Genomic DNA, 24,813 nt, shown 5'->3' on the forward strand with positions numbered 1-24,813 from the left:
ATTTTTATGTTATTCCCGAAGAAATACACAAACAAACTCATTTATTTATTTAGTTGTATGCTTGTTTATTCAATCTTTATTTTACCAGCAAGTTGCTTGAGATCAATTTTTTTTTTTTTTTTACAAAACAAGGCGTGGACTTTACTGAACAAGTCAAGTCAAATTGTTCAATTCCATATTTTGTTTTGTTTTAGAAAATAACTTAGATATATATTGTCACTGTTAAGTTACCAAAATAAAAAAGAGAGCTTATTATATTATATATATTATTACCTTATTATAACAAAACACTTTTAATGGCGATAAGTGTAAGTAAAAAACACATTAATACAAACGAGAGCGTGATACGGACATTTTTCTTCACCGTTCTTTTACAAAAGAGAAGAAAATGAAGAAAAGGTAGTTCCCTGACCGGGAATCGAACCCGGGCCGCGGCGGTGAGAGCGCCGAATCCTAACCACTAGACCACCAGGGACTGGCAAATTTACCGAATATTGTATAGTTTAAAACCTTTGTAAAAATGGAATAGAAATTACATCACAAATACTTAGTTTAAGGGAAGGTGATTTTAAACACATTAAAACCTCTGCTCTACCATTGAGGCAGGGACTTGGGTGGTGCAGGTCCTTAATAACAGATCAGAGAATTGGTGTTAATAAAATCGTTGTAAAGTTCATTTTGGCTTCAGTATAATACTCTTAATTATATGTGGTGGTCACTCAGAAGACTCATCTATTGTTTATGATGTTTTGGCTCATTGACAGCTGTGGAACAAACAAACTATTGATCAAATCATTACAATAACGAGGATTTGAAGTCACTTGTGCATTTGAGTGTTTCTTTAAGGCATGTCATTGTATTCATACTCAAGCACAATTTCCACGATATGATCTATTTAAGTCACTGAGTATATCCATTGTTTGAAGTGATAAATATTTTGAAGCCTATAAGTTTATTCCCTCAATCCTGCTTTATGTTCACAGTTCAAACTGTCATAGAGTACATTTCATCCACTCTTGTTTGTTTGAGAAATGTTCTTTCTCACACACACACACACGCACACACGCACACAAACACGGAGAGAAACTGAATCAAACTGTATTTATACGAATAAAAGCAATATATGTTTGGAATAAATTTCATGAGGAGTATTACTTTAGTAGGAGTACTACTAATTTGAAACAACAGTACATGTGTACAATTAAAGCAGTGTGACAGCAGTTGTACTCAAGTACACATTTCCTGTTCTTGTAACCTCAGCTCACTGATTCAAAGGTTGTTAAAGTACTCACATAGTTGATTTATTTGGATGATGATGTCCAGCCTGTTTGTTGGATTTGGAGAAAATGATCCAGTTGGTCACACAAAACAATGACAAGAAGAAGAATGTGTCATTACTAACGATTAAACTGGAGTATCCAAGTCAACATAAAATTATAATTATTACTGTGTGTGAGTACGTGCGTATATACACACACACACACACAAGGAGGTTTCAACCAACACCACCACCAAAAAAAAGTTAATTCAGCTTAAATAAAATTATAAGTTGCACTCCTTTTCACTCTGAATGAACATGTGTTACTTTCACAGCTGTCAGAATAATGCAGGATAGGATAAATGTCGACACAGACGTTTTGGAGAAAGGACCACGTTTTCACAAACTGGCTGTGAAGCTGAAGGTTTCTTTTTTTTCCCCTGGAACATGAATTTCATTGAGTGTATGATGTTGAACAGCAAATATTTACCGACTGTTATAAAGAAACAACTTCACTGCGGTTTAAGTCGTTTGCCTCTTTTGCACGTTTGAAAAACCTAGTGTTTTGCTCTTCATTTGCACTCCAGTTAATCGTGAGGCTCAGAACTCGACCTCGTCGTCCCTTTTTAAACAAACACCAGCACTCATTGAGGCGTGACACAGTGTTTACTTTGCGAAACAAAGAACCTGGTTTATTACCATTCAACTCCATCCACCACAAATATTACAGAGCAGATTCACAAGTATTAAGCTTCTTTTATTTAACAGCAGCTGTTTGTTGTTTTGTTTTTTTTCCTCTTTCTTCCAAATCGGTTCCCGTTACCCATCCAACCCCCCGCCCCCCCCCCCCGAAAACACCCCCTGGCCTCCTACTCCGGGGGGGAAAAAGCATTACAGGTGCACAATTTTTATTTGGTGTGAAGACTGGCCCCCTCGAATCGTTCAGCTGTAAAGAGTCCCACTGCGGTGGTTGTTTCTGTTCGTTTTGGTGCTTCTTCTTCTTCTTGGTCTCATTTAAACATCCACCATCATTCACTGCAGGTGCCAGTCGCCTCCATCTCATCCCCAGACGGACGAAGAGAATCGGACATTTCGGAGAGGGGTGGTGACCGTCGACTGTATAAAAATGTACAGTGGCTTTATTGACATACATTCCATAGGTTAAACAGCTGCAAAATAGGAGGCACACCCAGTATTGCACTTCATTAAAAGTTCTGGCTCAAAACATAACCCAGAATATCAAATAATAACTGAAGTGAAGAGTAGCAACTTCGGAATACAGCTATTTTGAATAGTATCATTATATACAAGATTAGATAAATCGTACACTATTTTCCTCCCAAACAGAATATTTTTAACAGTCTCATCCACCAGCTCGTCTGTTTTTATTCTTTATTTTTTTTTTTTTGTCCGTCAACCCAGGATGCACTTGACAGTGGAGAATACTGTACAAGATTACGAAAAAAAAGTTTACATACAACATTTTAAATTTATAGTGAGGAAGCTGGAAATACGGCCCGTTGCTTTTTTTTTTTCTTTCTTTCTTTTTTTCCTCTCTCTCTCTCAACCACCCTGATCCACACTCGCCTTAAAGCAAATTTCATATTTTAATCTTGTATTGTTACACTTCAGTGATCGGGAGATGTGCAACGTCTATAGAAGCCGAGGGGATACAACGGCCGCATGCAAACACGTCACAGGTTATTTTTTTTTCTTCTTCTTTTTTCTTAAAGTCTATTGTTCATTTATGGGGTTTTTTTTTCTTCTGTTCAGGTGACTCCGAGTCCAGAGGAGCTACAGCTCGCGCTCGCAGCAGAGCCGACACACTGATGTTGGTGTGCAGGGCGGACCCCCGGGGGGCTCGCGGTGCAGAGCAGAAGCCTGGTCCGGGGGGGGGGGGTGGGGGAGGATCTGGAGGGGGGGTCCGGAGGGGGGAGGGGCTGACGGTGCCAGAGCTGAGCTGAGCTTCAGCAGCGGGAGCAGCAGCCAGAAATCACAGTAGACAAACTGGTGTCCAGGAAAAGTCTGGTGGCGTTTAGAAGGTGTGAGCGTTCCTGCACACCCCGCAGCCCAGAGCGAACTCCTCCCCCGTGGGCGGGTGCACCACATGCAAGGGACATTCAGTGCCCTCCAGCTGCTTGCCTTTGGGCCCTGGGACAGAAACCAGAAGGATTAGGGTGAAGGACGCACGTCTCCGTCATTGCAAATGAACACATTGAGGATTTCATTTTGGCTGCAGGGTGCTGGAAACATGTTTACATATTGCTCCATGTCTGCCTCCGTCGTCATATCCATCAATGTTGGAAACCCCATGAAAACAAGATCTTCTCAAGGAGTTGAAAATAATAACTAAACTTTAAGCAACTTGTCCGACTCTCAATAAAAACCCACTCAGTCAAACTAAATACATCCTCAAGCCACATCAACCAAAACAGGAGATTCTCCGCGGCTCCTCCTCCTCCATTGATAACATTTGCACTCGTTAACAAGAGTTCAACGATAAATGTGGTACATTGCTGTAGTTGCAAACAATAACAACACCCTGGATGGTTTTCCTCTTCATAATTTACTTATCTGCATTTGAATAAAATTAATTCCACACAAAGTCTGTTTGTTAATAAATGACTTGATATGTGGAACTCAGTCGTGTTCTCTGATCATTAATTCATTAATTAAATGTATTTATCATTTAGTATGAGGTGCAGTAACAGTGTTGGAGGCCAATGACACGCAATGTCATGTGACCAAAACCTGTAGGATTGTTGTGCTCTCAAAACATGACCAGGATTAACAAAATAAGTTTCCGCACATTTGATGCTCCAAGCAAGAATTAAGCAAAACCGTAAAGATTTGAGTGAGCTGGACGAGGACTGCATTGAGCTGGATTAACAAGAACAAAGTACATCCAGAACTGGAGTCCATGTGAGGCGTTGCTGGTCTGCAGGGGTCAGTATTTACTAAAAGCCTGACTCGGCCAAAGAGCTGTGGATGTTGAGAATCACAGCAGTGACTGATAAAACACTCACTGCTCGTCATGAAGTGGAAGTTTAATTGCATGTGGGAAGCAAAAGGAGGAACCAAATAATAGCAGACAGGTTATCATTTTGTTTGTTTAACATGTCAACTTCACTTCCAACCTCCTAATTTAGAATCAAAGCTAATTAAAAAAAACTTCCTGTATTTTAGCTGAGAACTAAAACTGAACATACTGGACAGTAACAGGATGTGGAAATCCAGCTGCAGTGAAACGCTGTAACTTGTGAGGGGGGGAATAGATCAAAAACAACTGTGAAAGGGCGTGATTCAATTGGAGTCAGATGAGCGTGGACAGATAAATAAACGGTGCCAGGAAGCTGTAGGGAAAAGACACCTCAACAGTTTCCAGGCAGCTTAAACACAGACATCCAGAGCTCAAGACACTGTGAGAAAACACTGTCATTTGATAGTTATGACGATGTTTCCGAGGTAAAGTCGAATTATCAGCACGTCGTCCCCGTTCAACAATAACCAGGCTGAAAAGACCAGTGACTCCAGCATTTGGTTTTTCTAAATCTGATGTGTCAAACTCATTTCAGCTCAGTCTATGGAGATTAAACCGGGTAGAAAAGAAAGGGACGTATTTTTCCCTCTGAGCTTTGCTGCAAAAAATAATCTGCAGTTTCAAAATGTTCACATTCACATTCATAGTAAATATTCCTCATGCCCACATTATTTCACTGATCATAATGTAACTTGAGTTTATGCTGCACTCTGGGGATTACTGCCATCTAGTGTTCAGTTCAGTTATTTCTCCTGAGTCATTGATGTCATGGTTGTATTTTGCAAGGTCATCTGGATGGACAGAACATGGACCCGCTTTGAGGCCACAGCAGAAGTTATTATAGGGGGATGTTTGAATGAGACAGTTCTATATCACTATACGCCCATCATTAATACATTCTAATTTGTTGTTGTTCTTTCTTTGTTCTGTGTTGTTGCACCTCTTACGGCTCACTGTACTTTACCCACTGCTGACGTTTCCAAACAGATCAAGTAAAGAGATCTTTACGGGGGGGGGGGCAAAGTCCATTCATAAATCAGCACACACCTGCAGGACAATGGGGCAGTTCCTCTTTGGGGACGCTGGTCATCCGCTGGAAGTCGTCATGGCAGGCGTTACAGAAGTGCGTGGTGCCAAAGCAGAAGAAAACAGCCACAGAGCAGCAGTACCGGCATTTATACTCCAGGAAGTCCGTGCCATGCTTGGAGCACATCTGGTGGAAAAACAAAGGGGAGATCCAGAGTGCGGTGTAATTCTGGCTGCATCAACAGAAATCTGCAACTTTAAAAAAACCACAACAAGCAATTTTCTTTATACGTTTGTGTTTTTTTTCCAAAAAGGTGAAACAAAACACAGTATGTTTACCAAAGGGCGTGACAAACTGTTTTCCCACTGAGGCAAATCGCTCCTGAAGGTGCTAAATGGTGTTTTCACCTATTTTGTTGTTTGCATAACACTTGAAATGTGTTGAGCGATACTGACGGTAAGCCACTGTAATTGCCGGCTGCACGCTGGGCCACATGAGCACTTTAGGAGAAAGGGGGGGGCCCTCAAGAAGAGTTTCATCATCAGTCTCCAATTATAGCCGATTCCCCCTCCAGAGGTTTACTCACCTGAGCCCGAGACACATCTGAGCACGCTCCACAGATGAGCTCGCTGGGGTCGTAGTCGTCTCCCTGTCCGGCCTCCGCATCACAGCGAGCCTCGCCGCCAAAATATGCCTAGACGGAGGGACACGGTTCAAAGTGGAATATATCTGCTACGTAGGGTGGATCAGGGCTGTTTTCAGCGGGAGCGGAGACCTCTGGTTCAGGCCGTACCTTTTTGCACTTGTAGCAGACGTAGTAGGCGTATCTGTTCATGGCGAAGCCCGCCGGGTCGTTGTGGAAACGAGCTCCCGGTGTGGTTATCGCCTCGCTCTTGTGCAAACCTTCATACTCCAGCCTCATCAGGGCCTTTCTCCTCACGTCCTCGTACAACTCCTTGATGGGGTCGAGCAGGTCCTTGATGACGGAGTGATTGATTTTGTTCTGCAAACAGTGAAACGCAAAAGGCGGGGCGGGGTCACGAAGGTGCCTTTCATTTCGGCGGAAACCAGTTTCCGATCGCTCCGGTCTCTTAAGCCGTAGGCAGCTCAGACGACGCCCTACCTTGCAAATGGGACACAGCATGAACCCAAATGTGATCCGAGGCCCGAGCCAGCGATTCTCAAGAACGCGACGGGTGCACTGAAGGTGGAACACGTGAGTGCAGTCCAGCTGGAAACACATCGAGTCAGTGAGTTCAAAATGGTATTCACAGGTGTGTGTGTGTGTGTGTTCTTCTGCAAGGAGGGAGCTTGTGTCTAGAGTCACCTGTACGGCGGGAGCAGCAGACAGGGCCTCGGTGAAGCAGATCATACACATGTCGTCTGCGTCCTGTTTCAGGCAGCCGGTGTTCTTGTCGCAGCCGTGCAGGCAAGGCAGGCAGGAGTCCTCGTTCTTCACTCCTCCGCAGGGGTGTCCACAGGCATGGGTCTTACTGCAGGCCAGCTTGGCGTACTCCTGGAGGAGGCACCGGGGGGGAAAGGTGGTCACGTTTTACAACAGTGGCAGAACTTATTTGTTTCATCTTATCGTGATGCAAGTGACAGGGGTGTCAAACATGCGGCCCGGGGGCCAGAAGCGGCCCGCTAGAGGATCTAATCTGGCCCGCCATGTGATTTTGTTTTTTTTTTTATATAAAAATGAAAACTGACAGAGGCTGATCTAAAAACACTAGACTGGCAAAAATGACATTCAAAACCACCCCTTGGTCAGAATGAATTAATGCAATCTGTGGAGGTCACATAACACAACACCTTTCACAATAAAGGTGTCCAATTTATGTGAAGTGATACTTTAGACACGTAAACTCAAAAAAATGTCCAGATGTTGACAAATTGTTTGAATCCTGAATAAAAATATGATATCCAGATACAGGTGACTGAGGCTTTTTTTTTTTGCAAATATAATAATATCTGATTAACTTTAATATGTACATTTCAGAATAGACTGGTGAATTCTTGCAGTTACAAAAGGATCAAAAGAAGGAAAGACTTTGACATTTGTCCATATCTGCAGTTTAACAGGTTATGTTTGACTTGTTGGGCCTCCAGAGGTCAGGTTAGGGTGGATGTGGCCCCTCAACTGAAATCAGTTCGACACCCCTGATCTATGATATGTATATTACCAAACAGACTTGCATTGGTTAAAACACATTTTTCTGTGGTACTGGATAATCCCTCAGAAGGGGAAACACAACTCTCCACCTACGCCTTGTAAGGACAAGTAGATGACAATTCAGCATTAATATACACTTTTTATCAGGAAAAAAAGTCTAATCTAATTGTTTTGAGAATATTAGACATTTCAACCAAATATAAGTGCAACGTCTGGATGACTTTTATTGTATCTGTCTATATGTAAACATGTTCTATTTTTCTAACATGAAAACAAAACACAGAAGGTATTTGTAAGAATTCAGGTTTTCTACCAAAGTAAAGTACACACAGACAGGATGGACAAATAAAAATTAAATAAAAAATTGGTCCTTTGATGTTCAGTACCTGGCAGTCTGGATCTGAGCACACGCTGCCCACTGCAGAGAGCTCCGTCCCATTTCTTGTCCCACAGAACCGGCAGGCGTCCGAGCTGCTGGACGCTGGTTTGCCTAAAGGCAAGGCAGGACCAGTTTATTTATAGAGCACCGTTCAAACACAAGGCAAATTCACAGCGCTTTACAAAGGAATGAAAGAAGAAAAAGAGACTTGCACTGGTGTGAGAATGCATGACGCTACTGAAAGGAACAGTGAAACCTATGTTAACCTGTCATTGCTATGTTACCTGTGTGCTCTCTGAACTCCACCATGGCCTTCATCGTCTTCGAGTCAGCCAGAGCCATGAGCCAGAAGAGCTTGGTCCTCCCACAGCCTTCATGGAGATCCACCTTGATGGCTTCCTCTTCCTCCTTGAACACCTGAAAGAAGCATGTAAAAAAAAACAAAAAAACACTGAATCGACTGGAGAAGAAAAAAAATCCACAACCTGAAGAGGAACGGGTCCAAACATCCCCACGGCCACTTCAATTATTCTCAGATTTCCCTATTTAAATCAAACCTAAATAGAGTTTGTCTGTTATTATTCAAATTTCGGTTATCACTACTCCTCGTAATAATACTCAGATTACAATGTGCTTCACGGGCAGCAGAGTCTAATGGAAGTGTGAACTGGATCTGACCTGTCTCTGGTGAGACCGTGTTCGTCGGTGCAGGTGGAGGAAGCGGTCACAGTCCGTGCAGAGGTTTCCACACATGTTGCACAAAATGATGGCCGCCGTCTCGCCGTCGTCGTGGTTATCGCACATGGGCTGAGGATGGGAGAGGAGGAGAGGAAGTCGTTTATCACCCTTCTGATAATCACATTCCCTCCGTGTAGCCGTGAGCCATTGATTTGATTTCTCACCATCTGCTTCTGCTGTCCATCTTTGCCCATCCAGCGCCCAGACGAGAGGCGGTCTACGTGATCCTGGTCCAGCACGCAGAGAGAAGCCAAGGCCAGCCACAGCTGAGACGTCCAACAACAAGGAATATAGGTTTAACAAAGCCAGGAAACGGCTTTTCCCCACCAATAAGGTTTAAAGGGTATAAAAAGATAAGATCAAAAAATACATTAAATCTATCTCACTGAATAATAAAAGCATTAGTATTGTGCCTCAAAGTTAAAATAACTATGCTCTCATTTACGGAAGTTAAACTGCAACAGGAAACTACATATCAATAAACAGGAAAAATCTCTGTGTAACAAATTTAATGGAAATCTACTGTGAGCAACGGTTAAGAAAATCTATAAAAGCAGAAGAAAAACCCACTCATTCTGGTTTGTATTGAATTCAAAATATTGCTCATCACAATGAATGAATATCATTGTGAATTTGTACTGATCACTGTGAGCACTATTGCAAATTTCACACACCCGTGTTGTTGCGATGCAGCGAACAGGAGAGCGATGCTCCTCCTCCATTTTGGTCAGAGCTATAATAGTCTCAGCAATTGCATTTTTGGTGACTCTGGACCAAGCATCGGAGAGGTGACCCTGAAAAACAGCACACGGCCGCGTTAGAGGCTTTTCCCCCCCATCGTGATCACGTGCACACCAAACACACGAACGAAGAACTTACAGCCGCCATGTCTTTCACCAGCTTTATGATTATCTCTGCGATCTGAGGAGGAGTGGAGCCTTTCATCCACCAGTGACTCTCCCCTCTGCGGATGTAGCTGAGCAAAACGGAAGCAAATATGTTTGAAATCGTCCGGAGGCGGCTGCTTTACGCACATCTGGGTGAGAATTTGTGGCGTGACGAGTCGAACTCACCTGGAGTTAAAGATCATGGGCAGCGTGACGGTGGTGACCCCTTTGCCTGCAGCCATGCCGGCCGTGCCAGAGATGGTGGTGCCTTTGGCTTTCAGCTGCACGGTGAGCGCTTTGGCGATGCAGCCCAGGAACATGTCGAGGATGCCCAGCTTGTTCCAGTCGCCCTTCTCTGTGGAGTGAATGATGTCGCTGATGTCTGCCGGCGGCAGAGCCTTCACGCCGATGATGCTGGCGAGGCGCACCGGCGTCACCTCGGGGAGGACGCGCCTCAACAACGACGTCACCTGAGACGAGATGGAGACGAAGAGACGTTAGTCTTTCAAGGCAGTAACATGTAAACACATGTACTGTAGATGTAATCCAGCATGTTATCTGAACTGAACTAAAATTCGTTGGAAAAAAAAAAAAAGGAGCAAAATCTGTTGTGCAGGTCGAAATGTGTGTATACCTTCTGATAGTGATGTGAGTAATGGGATTTGTTTATGGACACTTGGATATGTGCAGACAGATTCGTGCCAATGCTGCAAACTCTCATGCATCTAGTGAGTCTCACACATTTGACTGTAAACTCAGGCTTTCACATCAGACACACACAATAAACAATGACTCGACCAGTATGGATTTTTACAAATCAACACTGCTGACTCAATATGTGTCATACAGAAGCTTTGACTCCGAAAACAATTGCGATTCCATATTAATTGTGAATAAATGTGCTGGTTATCGTGGCCTATTTTAGAGCTCTCGATATGTTTTGTGCCTACAGGGTCGTGTGAATGTCTCCGTCTTCACTTACAGCCTCCACACCAGGCACAGACCTCTGATAAGTAATATCACTTTGTTTGCACTTGGATCGCTGCCAGGTCTCTGTAGAAGGAGATTTTCATTTTCCACGAACAAATTGAGGCAGCCAGTGAGGAGCATAAATTCATTTTAGATTATATCTGAGCCTAAAATTATTTATTGGCTCCAAAGCCACAACAAAATGGACTGTCAAACTTTTCTACAACTAAAACAATATTTCATATTTACAACCAATACTGCTTTAGACATGCTGCTGAGGGGTGCAGCTTTCATTTTGTTTGACTTGACCCCTTCACAAGGACACGCAAGTGTCTTTTGAGCATGTTGTGATGATTTCCAGAACAATGCTATACCAAGAAGTGTCAGATGGTGGCAGTAGTGCAGCAAGACACAAGCTCAAGGGAATGTAAAGAGTGCAGAGAACTGCCAGTTAATCAATATGCACACAAGCTTGGCATATACAAACTAAACAACATGGACTGTGTGATGGAGAGTGAAATTCTATTGATGTGAATTCCCACGAGGCAGCGTCGTGGGAAAACTACTACTGTGCTCACGCGAACTCAAATATCGAGCGACGTGCATTTTGCCTTTGAGACTCGCCCACCTGTCTCTGTACTCGAGGAGAAGCCGTGTGCAGCAGAGAAAACAGGTCCTGCATGAGCGTGAGCTGCTGAGCGAGATACTGGCGGCCGACATTGGACCCGCTGAGAGCCAGAACCATGGAGAGGAGCTCGAAGCAGTAAGCGTCCGAGGAGGCGTCGTCGTCGCTCGGCTGCGAGTTGGCGTTTTCTTTGCTGGAGATGGCGTGTTCCCACTCCTCCCTCACGCGGGTGGCCTCCATGCGAATGGCCTGGACGATGTGCGCGCAGACCTGCAGGTGGATCACAGTCGTACGGTTGAATAAAAGACTGGGGCCACGTTGTTTTCGTCTGTAATGACGAGAGGGACTTCAGGTTGCAAAATGGAAGAAATGATTGACCTGTTTCTGCAGGTTGGTGAGCTTGCTCCGGCTGAAAATGATTCCCACCATGTGCTCTTTGAGGTCTGCGTCCGATGGTGCCTTTTCACACACAAGCAAAAAAAATAAAACAATAATCAAGCAAAATGTTAGCTTCAAAGTTACTGATGATAATTCGGTTCTTTAATCAAAATGCATACCTTGTCCTCTCCCTCGGGCGATGACAACAGGTTTTTCTCCTCCTGCTCCGGAGTTGGCTCTGCATCTCCCGAAATCAGCTTTCCGAAAACCTAAAAGACACAAACGCACGACTGGTTGAAACTATGGCTATTTGTAGTCAAAGCTTTGTTCTGCAGCCAGACAATGGTAGCAAGCAAAGATGTTGCCATTGAGAAGGGCGGACCTGAGACGTGATGAGGCGGAAAACTCGGAGGGTCTCAGCCTCACAGTTCTTCTGCTGAGCCATGCTGGCGGAGATTTGTCCCGGTATCTTGATGCTTTCGCCGTCCTTCCAGCCGAGGACCTTCACCTGACGCACCCTCAGGGTGTTTTCAGGCCCTTTCAGCTCCACCTTAACCACGTGATGATCTCCTCCCGGCAGCTCACTCGTCACCCAGCCCATGTGGCGCGAGTCAAGGTCGACCTGTGATGGAACGCCACAAAAGTCTAAGTTTTGCCTGATGTGCAAATATCGGACTTACAGGATCCTGCGATTGAAGTGCAGGCAAGGTACCAATGGCCGGTGTTCAAATAATTTCAAAAAGTCGAGCAAAACCCTGCAGAGTGTGTCGGTTGTTTAAATAAGAAAGCCTGAGTGAAATGTTGTAGTTGTGTACCGTAAAAATGAGTTTAATCAAAACCTGAGACGGATGATAATGGTGAATATTGAATAAAGGTTTTTCGACAAAAAGTAAGACTGATAAAATCTCAAATGAGCAAGCCCATTGTTTCTACATGATGTATTTGATTAGTGTCCACATAATATTCAGGATGAACAAAGTAAGATGGGCATCATTTGACTAAAGAAGGCCACAGGACACGTGTCCTTCTGTTGAACCACTGGAGTGGTGATATATCAGAGATCATCCTGGTGAAACTACTTCCTTGTTTTCGGGTAACTGAATTTAAAAACCAATGATCATCTATACCTGTTTGATTCTGCAGAGGTCCTCAATTGCTTTTCCACAAAGGAACGTCACCGAGGTCACTTTGTTCTGTAGAAATAGAGACAAATATTCAGTGACATACATCAGAAAACACTTTCATAATCATCATCATCTCTAAATATGACAAGGGTTTCTCCTAGGTTACTGTTACCGGAATTTAAAGTATAGAATGTATGCCTTCATAAACAAATATGAGGATTGTGAAAAGGAACAATCTTATGTTAGCCATTCTATCATTATTATTTCCCCCCAAACGCTGGATTCCTGTTGTCTTCTCACCCCGATGTCTCTGGAGTTGTCCACATGAACAGACGCCTTGGTGGCATTTATGCCTTTCACGCAGCTGATGGTGATGCTTTTGGTCTTGTTCTTGTCTTCGTCTCCAGACTCCCAGAAGGTTTCGGTGGAGCCGTCGGTCAGGCTGCCGATCATGGCAGGGCGGCTGGACGTCTTGATGTCTACGACACTGGTCAGGTCCTTCAAACAGGTAACCAGGCACAGATCCTATACAATTTACATTTACATTAGGACATGGCAGATGAGTAGATAAGTAACAAGTGTTTTGTGCTTGCTTTTGCTCCTGTTCATCAAAACCAAGTCGCTCTGGTGCCTACTTGTACACAGAATCACAGTAGTATTGAGGTTTTCTTGCCTGGCTCATTGCTTCGTAACCAGACTGCACACTGATGTTGAAGCTCTCCTCGCTGTCGCCATCGTCCGACTTGGATAAAATATTGTTGATGTGATGGAAAACGTTGCTTTGGTGGAGAAACTGGTGGTCAGACTGCTTGAACTTGAGACTCCAGCACCTAGAATTTGATATCCATATATTAGTAAAAGCTTGACAATGGCATTAATAAAAAGAAAGACCAGACAAATATTGTCCAATTTCATTTATCCATATACAAATTGGGCAATAGAAAGAACAAAAAAGTACCTCAGTGCCATCTGTTGTAGTGAGCTGCCACTGGGAAGTGACATCATGAGGTCTGAGATGGTCTGAAGGAGGCGGTGGAAGGTGTGAGGAAGAGGATGAGCCGCCTCTCCAGCAATGACGATGTCTGACAGAGGGTGTTCGCAAACTCCAAGGTCTCGTTCCTGTGAGTTTCGAAAGTGTCCACGCTCAGAAAACGCAGTGGGGAAAGTAAAGCCACATGCTGTGCAAACCTGTAAACGACTCCTTACCTGTTCTACATTTTCTTTGTTCCCCTTGTTCTCGTCGTCCTCCTCATCCTCCGGCTCAAACGGTGATGGTGTGAGAGATGCTACGAAATGCCACAGGATGTCGTGCAGAGAGGTGGTCTGAATCACGTTGCAGAGAAGCCAGTTGAAGGCCTGGTAAGAGTATACAGAAAAAAAACCAACTTGTTTTTCCAACGACACTATGAGAGCAAAAGAAAACAAGCTCATCTAACAATAGTGGTAAAACAATTGTGTTCACTTTATCTGGGTGATTTACCAGAAGGAATGGCAGGACATGATAGATACCTGCTGAAAATACTGACTGCTTCAGCAAAGAAAGCAATAACTTGTAAATGGTTACAGAAGGATGCACCTACAGTAGATAATTGGGTGGAAGTTATCAGGGAGATTCGTGAGATGGAAAGATTGACCTTCTTACTACGCCTACAAAAGGAGTCGTACATTGCAAAATGGACAAAACTACTGCTATACTTTCAGATATAAGATCATCCTCACACACTGCCTGTGCAGTGCAATAAAACAAACTGAACATGCTGTACCAAATGCTGTAAGAATGAAAATTACCTGGAATTGTAATAGAAAAATGACTGTCAGTTCAGATGTACTGTGACAGTTTACTGTTTATGTTGCTGTATGGTTTTATATGTCCCTCTGTTCTTATGAAAAAAACGAATAAACTTCAAGTATTAAAAAAAACAACAATTGTGTTCAGCCTCGACAACTGCAATGTAACTAATCATTTCAGAAACACTAAGCATAGGTTAAGAGACATTGCAGGCGAACAGCTGTACCTCCATGGCAAACACCCTGCATGCGGACTTCCTCAGTGCATGCTTCATGGCCACCTCCAGGCCCTCCAAGTCATGGTGCTGGATGACAAAAGCCAGGACTGGCCACTGGAAGTTCCTCTCCCCTTTACTGAGCGAGCCGTGGGCCGAGATGAGTCGGGACAACTCTGGAGACGGGTGCCGCAGCAGGGACGAGCCCACCTCTGAAGAGGGTGAAATGAGTCGTGTCATGGCCGATGCTGCGACTTCCAACAGGAAGCCTCCAATATTGCCTTTTTTTTTTTAATTGGCTGTACGTTATTACCTGCGTCGCCACTATGGACCCTGCGTCTGGGCACTGCTTTGACCCGGGCTGGAGAGGGCGAATGCTGCTTGTCGTACTCCGAGGCCACGACAGAGTAAGACCTCTGAAACACTGTGCGCTTGGCGGTGTCGCTGTCTGTGATCGGGCTGGTCTCAAGACTAGAAGACAGGGAGGTCAGAAGAATGCGGTTTAACAACCAAATAATAGTAGCAAAGATATCAAACCGCCTAACTGAATAAACAGTTCGGCAGCTGAGAGGAGGATGATTACGACAAAGTTCTGTCGGCACATTTCTACAACAAAAAGGTGTTCGCTTTTAAAATGTATTCAACTAATACCCAGTGATGTCATAACCCGCTGATGTATTAAACATTAAAATTCTGAAAAATAGAAGGTGATGCTTTAAAAAAAAAAAAAAAACACCACACTTGTGAGAGAAACTGTAGTGGATGAAACATGCTACCTTGGGGGCATTGACTTCATGTTGCTCTCTGGCTCCTCAAAAACATTGGGGCAGGCGTCAGGTGTGACTGAAATGTAGGGCGCAGGAACAGATGTCGAGCGCAAATACCTCATCTCATCTTGGAAGAGGTTGTCATCCTGGTAGCCCCCAAAGTTCTCAGTGTGTTGCCTGAGAGGGAGGGAAGAAGGGCGAGGAGTCAAATAGGACGCACGTCACTGGAGGCTGCGGCCCATTACTCAACGAGCATGCGAGCACCTTGCTAACGTCTGCAGGTACAGGCAGCCCATCTTATTGGGTAGTTCCTCCGACACGCCCTCCTTCAGGCTGGGAAGCAGCTGGGAGTGGAGGGGCCTCGCAGGGTGGTGGCACAGCATGCTGGGCTCTGCCGCGCTGCTCAGGGACAGGAGGAACAATGCATTTGCCCGGATCACCTGGTGGGCCTCCATCGTGGGCAGAGCCCTCGGGGTCTTCACCTGCAGGGGTTTCTTCCGTGACTGCTTCACCTGGAAGCCAGATTGTACAGATTGCCTTTCATTTTCAAGTGACCCGTGAGGATCGTTTCTCTTCAAGTAAAAAGAGGAGCCGTGCAAGGTCTTGCTACCTTTTCCCTGGCAGCAGTCTGCTTCTCTCGGAGGTATTTCTCCCGACACCGATCGCACACCAAGTACCAGGTGCTGCCTCCTATGCCTCCGTCTCCACAGTTTCCAGCCCAGCCGCCACAGAAGTGACCTATGCTGTTGTAGCCTTGGCCTCCCGCGTAGCGACCGCAGCCTGCCAAGGTGTTACAAAGTGGGGAGTATTGAGAACGGGCTCGGTGACAGTACATTACTTTTAAACGGTGTGCAGGTCAGAGCACTTGTGTGTTCCTACCTGGATGGGCTTGTCTCATGTGGTAGGTGACCGGGTAAGGGTGGGACTCCCCGCACAGCTCACAGATGGTGTCCTTCTCTGGGCCGCCCATTGCAAGTTGAGCCATCTCTCCAAACAGGTTCCCTCTGGGACGCACCTCGGCCTTCTCCCTCTTCTTCTTTTCTTTCTTTGCCTTCTTACCGTCTTTCTCGTGCTCCTTCTTTTTCAGGATGGCGCTGGAGCCTGGGCTGGGGAAGATCATGTTCTGAGTTGCAGCCTTGATGGTGGCCATGGAAATGTCCTCCCAGAATGCTACCAAGTGCTGCAATGTTAATGGCAAGATCGACTTTGCCCTCATGGAGGGATGAGAAGTCATCTCGTAGGAAATGGAGTCTCCCTTTCCGTCCTCGCACTTCTCAGGCAGTGGAGGCTCCTTCAGCATGGACAGGACCTTGTTTTTGTTTATGCTGCCCATTTTGGAGATGTCGGGGCCATGTGGGGCAATATTGAACATGTTCAGTGCGGAGGAAATCTCCAAGGAGTGGCGGTTCTTCAGCTTGCTCTCTTTCTCCTCAGCGCCCTGTGCTCCGAGGGAGTTCCGGATGGGCGCGTGCTCTTTGGTTAAGTCTGGATTAAACTTGAGGAACGAGGAGCAGGCCATGGCGTCGTGAACGATGCCCTCGTGCCACAGGAATGCCGCGAAGACCGCACGAGCACATTCGGCCACGGAGGGAGACATGGCCTGTTTGGCCGGCTCAGTGACCTTTGACGTGCTCTCTGCTTTAAACAGAGGCCCAGATTTGTCCTTCTTGGGACGCGTGTGTCTGCTGGAGGTTTTGCGGCTAACTTTGGGTGAAGAGCGACTCTCCAGTTCTTCTTTGACGGGGGCTTTGCCAATGCTGAAGTGCACCTTACACGAGCCCTCTTCGGCGTTACGGGCCTCCACGTTCTCGTCGTTGACGTCCTCGTTGGAGAGGAGGGCGCTGGAGGTGCAAACCTCCACCACCTCACTGTGGAGGTTCTCTTGCGTCACGTGCGGAGAAGGAACACGGTTCTCGGCGTTACTGATCACCCCTTGATTTGGATCTTTTGGGGAAAGTTTAGGTTTCGGGGAGGTCGATCTGCCCCGAAGTGGCTCGGTGAGGGGAACCTTCTTCTTTCTGAGTGTGTCGGGGTCCAGAGTGTACGAGTCTGACTTCGACCTCTCTCTGGGAGGATCCAACCGGGCTTTGGAGGAAGGGCTCAGTTTGGGTGGGAGGTTCTTGTCATGATGGGCTGAGGAGGAATGCTGGGAGGAGGCGCTGGAGGGACTCGACCTGCCTGAAGACGACACCCCTTTTTGCTTTGGAGAGGAGGAGCGGGAGCCAGGGTTTGGAGACTCGGCCCGATTCCCTGAGGTTCTCCCATCCGCCTTCAGCGCCTGCAGAGTGTTATGATTGGGCGAGTGGGAGCGACTGTGGGAGTCGGACCTCAGCTTGGCCGTGTCCGATCGCAGGTTGAGCGCTTCGCTGGCCGAGAGCTCCCCCTCATTTGTCTTGATCCTGCCCTGTTCGGATGAGCGACTTCCCCAGCTCTCCTGTTTGGAGGCGCGGTTCTCTTGACGGTGTTTGGAGCCTGGAGACATGGACCGTGCTCCAGACATCACGTTCCCTCGTTCACCTAAACATTAACAACAATCATTGTCACAACACATATGGGGCATCGTATGTGGCAAGAGTTGATTCAACACTTAACTGAAGGGAAAGAAGAGAATGTAATGTAGAAAGAGATAGCAAAATGAAATGACAAGCAGAAAGACAACCAAAGTCCCAAAGATGAACGATGTTACTTATTAATGTAAATGACAACAGTGATTTGCTTATTTGGTTGGAAATGTGAAATTTATGTACTTGTACGTCACTATTCACTGTTTTCTCTGACAAACTCTGATATGAATGATAATAGTGAGTGGACCATGGAAGCGCTAATGAAAGATGGATTACAGCCCGGTCCAGAGACCACTCCTACTAATACTTGATAAAAGGCTTTGACACCAAGCGAGGAACTCGTGTATTAACTGCAAAAATACTGAAGATTTCTGGAAAAATATCAAAGTTCTGAAACGTATCTTTGTTCCAACCTCAACTATGTTGTGACGGGCCTTACTCTGCTTCGAATCTCATCACTATGACAAGAAGCCCACAAAGCTTTCTATCCTCCACGGAGAACACTGAGCTCGAACCCACCCTCTGACCGGTCTGAGGGAGGCATGCATGCTGCGACTACCCACCCTTTTGCCTCAGAGCGAGAGATGAGAGAGCAGTGCCATGCCCGGCCACGGACACACTGCTTTTGTGCACACGCTCGCGAGAAGCAAGGCCGCGTGATGAACCATCTACAGCGGAAAACAGTGGAGCAGGTAAACCAACGAGACATGGAATGCAAGGAGGCCACCACAGAGGGAGAAAGATAGAAAGAAAGAAAAAAAAAAAGAAGAAAGGAAGTAAAGCACAGAGAGGCAAAATGGGGTCAAGTCAAGGAGGCGGAAGAAGGAAAAGAACAATATGTTGACAAGATGCACAGATAGGAGGCGGACAAAGAGAGACAGAGACAGAGAGAGAGACAGAGACAGACAGACACTCAAAGAAGACGAAACTAAATTAGAGAGCCCAATTAGTGGTATGAAGAAAAAAAACCTAATTTGGTTAAACATTTAAATAATTTATGCCTCCATGTTGTAGAGGAAGAAAAGCCACAACTCCTCCTAAAAACAAAACCAAAACAATAACTGCTCAAAGTCAGAGGTGTGGTACTATTATCAAAAAACTAATGAACTGCCAGTAATCTGAAATTACAACGTGATCAATAAGGTGTTTTTTCCCCTTCATGACACCTCTAAGACTCCATGAAAAACAGGAAAATTAAGAAAGTAGACAGAAATTCCCAATGCAGAAACACAGACTGACAGGAAATAAAAGTGCTGCACATCCTGAAAAAAAAAATGTGCCGAGACATTTTGTATTTTGGATCCAGTTGAAAGACAACCTCTTGTAACTTATACTTCTATATTTATTTTGTCCCCCTGGATTATTCAACAGGGAACACATGTTATATATGTTAATGACTAATATGACATTATTGCTATTTTTAGTAGCTCACTGCAACAAATGACATGTAAATTATGAACTTGTCCAAACTATTGTTGTCGAGACTAGCAGTGACGCTCTGGGCTGGTTGAGGTGGAGAATGAAGCAAATCGTTAATCAAACATGGAGAATGCAGATCTATAATTAAAGCAGCAATGAAGAAGATGAAAAGGAAAGTAAGAGGCACACTGAGCAAGCAGAGCAAGCAAAAAAAAAATAAAAAATTGCAACTCAGTCTATTTCTTGAGCTCACGGCACAAACATACAAATCTATTTGAATTTCGTTTGAAATCTTGTTGTGAAAAACAAGTGAAAATGCCCACGGATTACTTCTTGAAGGTAGTCACTTGATTCATTTTTGGTCGACAAGATTTAAACATGAGCTAAGAGACGTGCTGGCTTGTTGGGGATAGTTCTGCACTGGTAAGGACATAACTTTAGTGTTATGGGTCACACATGACTGCTGCACCATATCCCCATGAGATGCAGAGTACAGACGACAACAACAAGAAAGTTAACGTAATCGGACCGACACCTGTGCAAGCAAGCGCTGTCAGAAAGCAGGACAGACTTACTCAGAAGCTGTGGTTGTGCCTGAGACAGTTGGGAGGGGGATTGTCCAAACACAAATGGGCTGTGGACAAGGGAGGAGGAGGAGGGAGGTTGGGCAGCTTGCTCAAATACGGAGGAGGAGGGAGCTGCTGAGAGGAAGGGCCCAGACTGAATGGAATTCAGTATGGCACTCAACCGGTCACCTGCAAACATGGAGACAGAGGAATGGGAGAAACTACAGCTTATACTACGGTTTGAGGATTCCAGAGGGGGGGTGGAGGGGGGGGGGGGTGAAGGTCACTCAGTTCATTTCCGATTAATTGTTTAGTCATCCGACACATTTACAATAGATGTACAGAATGGGAGGAGCGACTATGGGCATCCCGGATCTCAAGAGGTGCGGAGAGCAAGGTTCTCAGTCGTCCAGTTGTTTTTCATGCTTCCACAACAATGCATCGTGCTGCACTAAGTACAATACAATGCATGTGGGACAATTGTGGCAGGATCGGGTTTTTTTTAACCAGCTGAAAGCTTACCGGCAGCTTAGAGAAATGGATCAAGATGTGAAAACGGCAGCAAAAATGCTTCCGTCCTTTGAATTAGTTGGGGGGGGGGGGGGGGGGGGACAGCGCTTCTAAAGTCCATCAAGTCCTGCATGCGGCTCTTGGGTTCGTGCCGGGGTGAGAGAAGATTCACAAGCATACCAGGAACCTGTTATTAATCCAACTCAGCTTGACCGACACACATCGTTGTGTCGGTGGCGGCACTCGTCCCAGAGTGAGGCTTTTTTTTGTTTTTCTTTTGTTTTGTTTATTAAAACCAGACAAACTTGACAAGTTTAACCACGTTCTTTACTATTAAACTTCACCTAAACTTGAAATATGTAAAAAGCAGCTATGCTACAGGTCCAGTTTCTAGCCCATAGTACCAGCATCTCCTCCAATTATGTAAATCTGTTTGTAGAAAAGGTATGACGGGGGAGGGGGGGTGAGAGTGTTCATATCAAGAGATTATTTAGAAAGCCTCAATGTCTTCTTCAAAAGTACAAAAAGTCTTCCATCAAAATCTAGTATATGTACAAAGCCAAGAATTGCTCAAAGGTTTTTAATCAGACAGGAAGCCACAAGATTCAGATAACCAGTCATGTGACCAACAGTTTAACTAAATCACACCAAAACAATTAACATAACAGGAGTCGTTTGGATACGCGTTTCTGGCAAAACATTCAGTGACTTGTTCACTTATCCTAAATGTGATACCAACCACTGCATTTAACTTCTTCACAGCCTCTCGGAAAAAAATTGGTCAACAACGAGGGCATTGCAGGAGATATATTGAAGCTTGAAGGTTGAATGAGGGCATAAAATACAAACTTTGGCTGCAGAATGGAAACATGATGATCAACCTTGTTATCAGTATAACTGAGACAATATTACTTCCCTAATTAGTTCACAGAGCAAACAACCAGTGGTACACACTCAGTAATAGCTAGAGGTTCATGAACTAAAATAAACCGGGGCATTATGTGGTATAAAAAAATATCAGGGATGGACAAAAAAAAGGCTCTTGTTAAAATAAACAAGAAGCTTTTACACCAACACAAAATCGACCTTCTGTGACACTAAAAAGAAAGAGGAACACATCCATTGCTCCAACTCAAACCATGTTACTGCCTCTCTTAATACCACCAATAAGCAATGAGGTACTTAATTCAATTTGACTCCAAATATTGACCAATTTCACTGAGACGGCAATCATAATGCAGACGGTTTGAGAAAGCATCCGACCACCACAAGGCAAGAAGATTCATCTACAGTCCTACTTTCCTTTGGGCGAACAGAATAATTGAAGTTTTAAAAGCAAGTTATCGGGAATCAGCCATTTATTTGACCTCACAAAGACACAATATAACTGCAAGTAACTATAACGTAAGTTGCAGCCACTATCTCGACCCTTGGAGTGACCACTGCTTTAGTTCTGCACTGTGCGATCGACAGATATGTTATCCTTTATGCAACAAGGCGCAACTGCTCGACTCAGCAACCCATTATGAAAGAAAACCGAGATGAATATTCAGGTACAAAGGCACACGTTCAACATTCTGGCAACCGTAGTTCTTGTGTAGTAGAATGTATTAATTCAGCCAGGTTACATTCTATATTGTCAATTAAAAAAAATGTGCTTCAGTGAATGATCAAATGTTTCCAAAGGCGCTAAATAAACATGGTGCACGGGGGGGGGGGGGGGGGGGGGGGTGTTCTAAGCCAGTTTCCACCCAAACTGGACACAAAGCCCACAGTAATCCGAATGACCAGAAGCACACTGACTGGCCCATGCACGCAGACACATGCCTGACATGGCTGAGATGTTAGGCATAAAGTTACAGCAAGAAAGAGCATGCAGAAAAACAAAAAAATAGATGACAGATGGGATCTGCGAATTTGAAGACTCATAGTGAATCACGTATACTTCACAGAGCATCCGTTAAATAGATAATGGATCGTTTTAATTTCCTCTTATTTTGTAAGAGAAAGAATACACTACCTAGAAAAAAATATATATATGGATAACTGAGGATTAGTTAATAGGGTCTTAATTTCTACTGAAATGAGTATGTCTCACACAGTGAGCTGCGAGATGTCGCTAAAGCAAGGAATGATGAAGGGAAGGGAAAGAGAGAAGTTTAAGATGGAGTAGAATTACAAGTTATTATTTCTCTCATTAAAAGGTAAAGACTAGAAACACAGAAACAAGTGGACGTCCACAGAAGCAGATATACAGAATGTGCAAACTATTCAATTCGTCCTGTGTTGAAATACACTGTCAACCAAGATGAGCCCACCTTTGTTGTTGGAGATGCCGTAGTCAAAGCCTTGGGCCCCATTAGAAGTCGTGGCTTTGTTAAAGGCCTGTACGGAGAAAGGACTGGGTGGGGGGGTTTGGTTCCCGTGGTCGAGCACTGCTTGCTCTGCAAAAGCAATTTGGATCATGCAGTCACAATAAAAAAAAAAAAAAGACTTCCATTTTCTACCCGGCTTCAGCGTGGAGGTCCAGCTGCGGCTTACCGTCGTCGTGACGAAGGTACTGATTTCCGCCGCGGTCTCTGGCCAGGGACCAGGCCTCGCCCTCGTCGCTCTCGCAAAACTCCACCACGCTGTTTTTATCCAGCTGCACCCAGCTGCCTTCTGAGTTTACCACCTGATACACAAACGACACTCTTTATCCACACTTACGCATAGTCGCCACACAAAAAACACGTCGTCAGTCTCCGATTATCAGAAGCATCGTAAGCCGTTTCTGACAACAGAATTCATTACCGCACGTACGATAACATAACACAAACCGCTCTACAAAGATCATTGACATGCAAGCATTCGGCTTTATCTGATTGACACATTGAAAAAAAAAAAGGATTGGAAGTACACAGCAGTAGATCACATGGTATTGATTTTATATATCAGCAGGCACCGCTGTACAAAACTCATGTAGCTGAAATTTGGAAAAAAAATTTAAAACTTACTCTAAGAAAGGGGTAGCTTAGTGAAAGGTAAATGCATGAAGTTGTGTTTTCGCAACTCCCTGAAATATTATCGTTTTGGGAGAACAGACACAGATGGAGGTATTAGTATGTGCAGGCCGCATCTCCCAGATCCACACAGGGCATTGAAGTACAGGGTCAGGAAACCAGTGAACAGCATGACACACCACAGCAGCCAAAGACGGGTTCAGAACCAAAACGGGGGAGGCTCCACGTCACCAGAGCTCGGTGTTCAAAGTGTACTGACAGAGAGTTGTTACGAGTGCAAGAAAGGAAGAGTCAAGGCACAGAAGAATAAAAACACCAGCATTTGTGTGATCAGACCTCCACCGACTGCGACACCCTGAAACTGCAGTGTATTTACAGACAAACTGGAATTAGTAAGGACGCAAAAAAAAAAAGAAAAAGAAGGCTGCAGCCACGGCGGTCGATAAGACCTCGACAAGTGGGAAGGTAAGAGAACACACACCCACACCCAGAAGCAGATGACGTATACCCCTTTGAAAGAGAGATTCAATTTTAAGGCCAATGTCTAGAAATATCAGCTATCGTACATTACTAAACAGACTGAATTATTCAACTCCAACCACAAAAGCAAAACAAGAAAAAAAAACAACAGTGCATTATTTGGGGTGAGTGCGTACCTCGCCTATGGCCTTGACCTTGTTGCCAAGTACTAACATTCCAATGGGGATACCCCTAAGGTTTGGACAGCTTCTGATGTTGTGACCAGAGGGGCCGGTCTTCACTACCTTATAAAGCCCCGGGCCGCCGCCCTGCCCTGCCCTGCTCTGCACCCGAATGGGGGCCTCGTGGGAAGGGCAGCTGCTCACCTCCTTTACGTTCTCCTCCGACTGGCCCCTGACCTCCTGCAAGAGTTGAGAGGATGAATTAGAGTCAGTGTCCGGCTACAAAGGAGCGTCTACAAAGAACATTAGAGTCCAGCTCAGGCCTCAGACTACTGAGCCCTGAAATACCAGAGGGGAATTCCAAACGTTTAGCAGACTAACGGGGACTAAACACTGCAGTCGCGTCTCTGTTGTTGGGAAGGTTACGTTACAAAAAAAAGACTGCGTCTTCAACTGGACATGTTCTCATGTTTGGTCTTTAAGGTTTTAAACCAACAGATTTTAGAAACATATTAATTATGTTTCTAGTCTGAGACCCAAGACATTATAACCACTCGCGTATCTGAGAAATTAAATATAAACACACAGGCGGCAGGTTACGGTAACTGAGCAGAAGCCTGGAGAAATATCTCTAACAATAAGTAATATGTATAAACTGTACTTTCTGCCCCCATATATTCAAAATTCCAGATTGAAGTCGGCTCAATAGATGTGAAATTATTCCATTCAAACAAAACAGTGAT

General features: G+C 44.8%; 1 protein-coding gene across 11 annotated transcripts in view; it reads right to left on the reverse strand.

Moving 5' to 3' along the window:
* Window positions 1-2,121: 2,121 nt before the first annotated feature.
* Window positions 2,122-24,813, reverse strand: part of mycbp2 (MYC binding protein 2) — a 69,544-nt gene continuing 46,852 nt past the window's right edge. For 4 of the 11 annotated variants that reach the window (XM_080497992.1, XM_080497997.1, XM_080497993.1 and 1 more), the window contains 32 exons: window positions 24,086-24,310; window positions 22,969-23,101; window positions 22,746-22,871; window positions 19,927-20,106; window positions 16,248-17,885; window positions 15,979-16,148; window positions 15,633-15,880; window positions 15,378-15,545; window positions 14,915-15,072; window positions 14,614-14,813; window positions 13,805-13,954; window positions 13,557-13,717; window positions 13,272-13,428; window positions 12,899-13,123; window positions 12,602-12,667; window positions 11,857-12,096; window positions 11,654-11,743; window positions 11,475-11,555; window positions 11,100-11,366; window positions 9,689-9,972; window positions 9,495-9,591; window positions 9,290-9,409; window positions 8,780-8,881; window positions 8,556-8,684; window positions 8,162-8,294; window positions 7,885-7,988; window positions 6,653-6,841; window positions 6,449-6,556; window positions 6,119-6,328; window positions 5,912-6,019; window positions 5,346-5,511; window positions 2,122-3,409 (listed from right to left, as the gene is read on the reverse strand). In XM_080497992.1, the coding sequence (XP_080354118.1) occupies window positions 3,294-3,409; window positions 5,346-5,511; window positions 5,912-6,019; window positions 6,119-6,328; window positions 6,449-6,556; window positions 6,653-6,841; window positions 7,885-7,988; window positions 8,162-8,294; window positions 8,556-8,684; window positions 8,780-8,881; window positions 9,290-9,409; window positions 9,495-9,591; window positions 9,689-9,972; window positions 11,100-11,366; window positions 11,475-11,555; window positions 11,654-11,743; window positions 11,857-12,096; window positions 12,602-12,667; window positions 12,899-13,123; window positions 13,272-13,428; window positions 13,557-13,717; window positions 13,805-13,954; window positions 14,614-14,813; window positions 14,915-15,072; window positions 15,378-15,545; window positions 15,633-15,880; window positions 15,979-16,148; window positions 16,248-17,885; window positions 19,927-20,106; window positions 22,746-22,871; window positions 22,969-23,101; window positions 24,086-24,310 (6,549 nt within the window). In that variant the 3' untranslated portion in view covers window positions 2,122-3,293. The remainder of the gene's footprint in view (window positions 3,410-5,345; window positions 5,512-5,911; window positions 6,020-6,118; window positions 6,329-6,448; window positions 6,557-6,652; window positions 6,842-7,884; window positions 7,989-8,161; window positions 8,295-8,555; window positions 8,685-8,779; window positions 8,882-9,289; window positions 9,410-9,494; window positions 9,592-9,688; window positions 9,973-11,099; window positions 11,367-11,474; window positions 11,556-11,653; window positions 11,744-11,856; window positions 12,097-12,601; window positions 12,668-12,898; window positions 13,124-13,271; window positions 13,429-13,556; window positions 13,718-13,804; window positions 13,955-14,613; window positions 14,814-14,914; window positions 15,073-15,377; window positions 15,546-15,632; window positions 15,881-15,978; window positions 16,149-16,247; window positions 17,886-19,926; window positions 20,107-22,745; window positions 22,872-22,968; window positions 23,102-24,085; window positions 24,311-24,813) is intronic. The other 7 variants (XM_080497999.1, XM_080497995.1, XM_080497994.1 and 4 more) reach the window with 4 other exon arrangements.

This window comes from Blennius ocellaris (assembly GCF_963422515.1).
Source record: "Blennius ocellaris genome assembly, chromosome: 6".
Classification (NCBI taxonomy): domain Eukaryota; kingdom Metazoa; phylum Chordata; class Actinopteri; order Blenniiformes; family Blenniidae; genus Blennius; species Blennius ocellaris.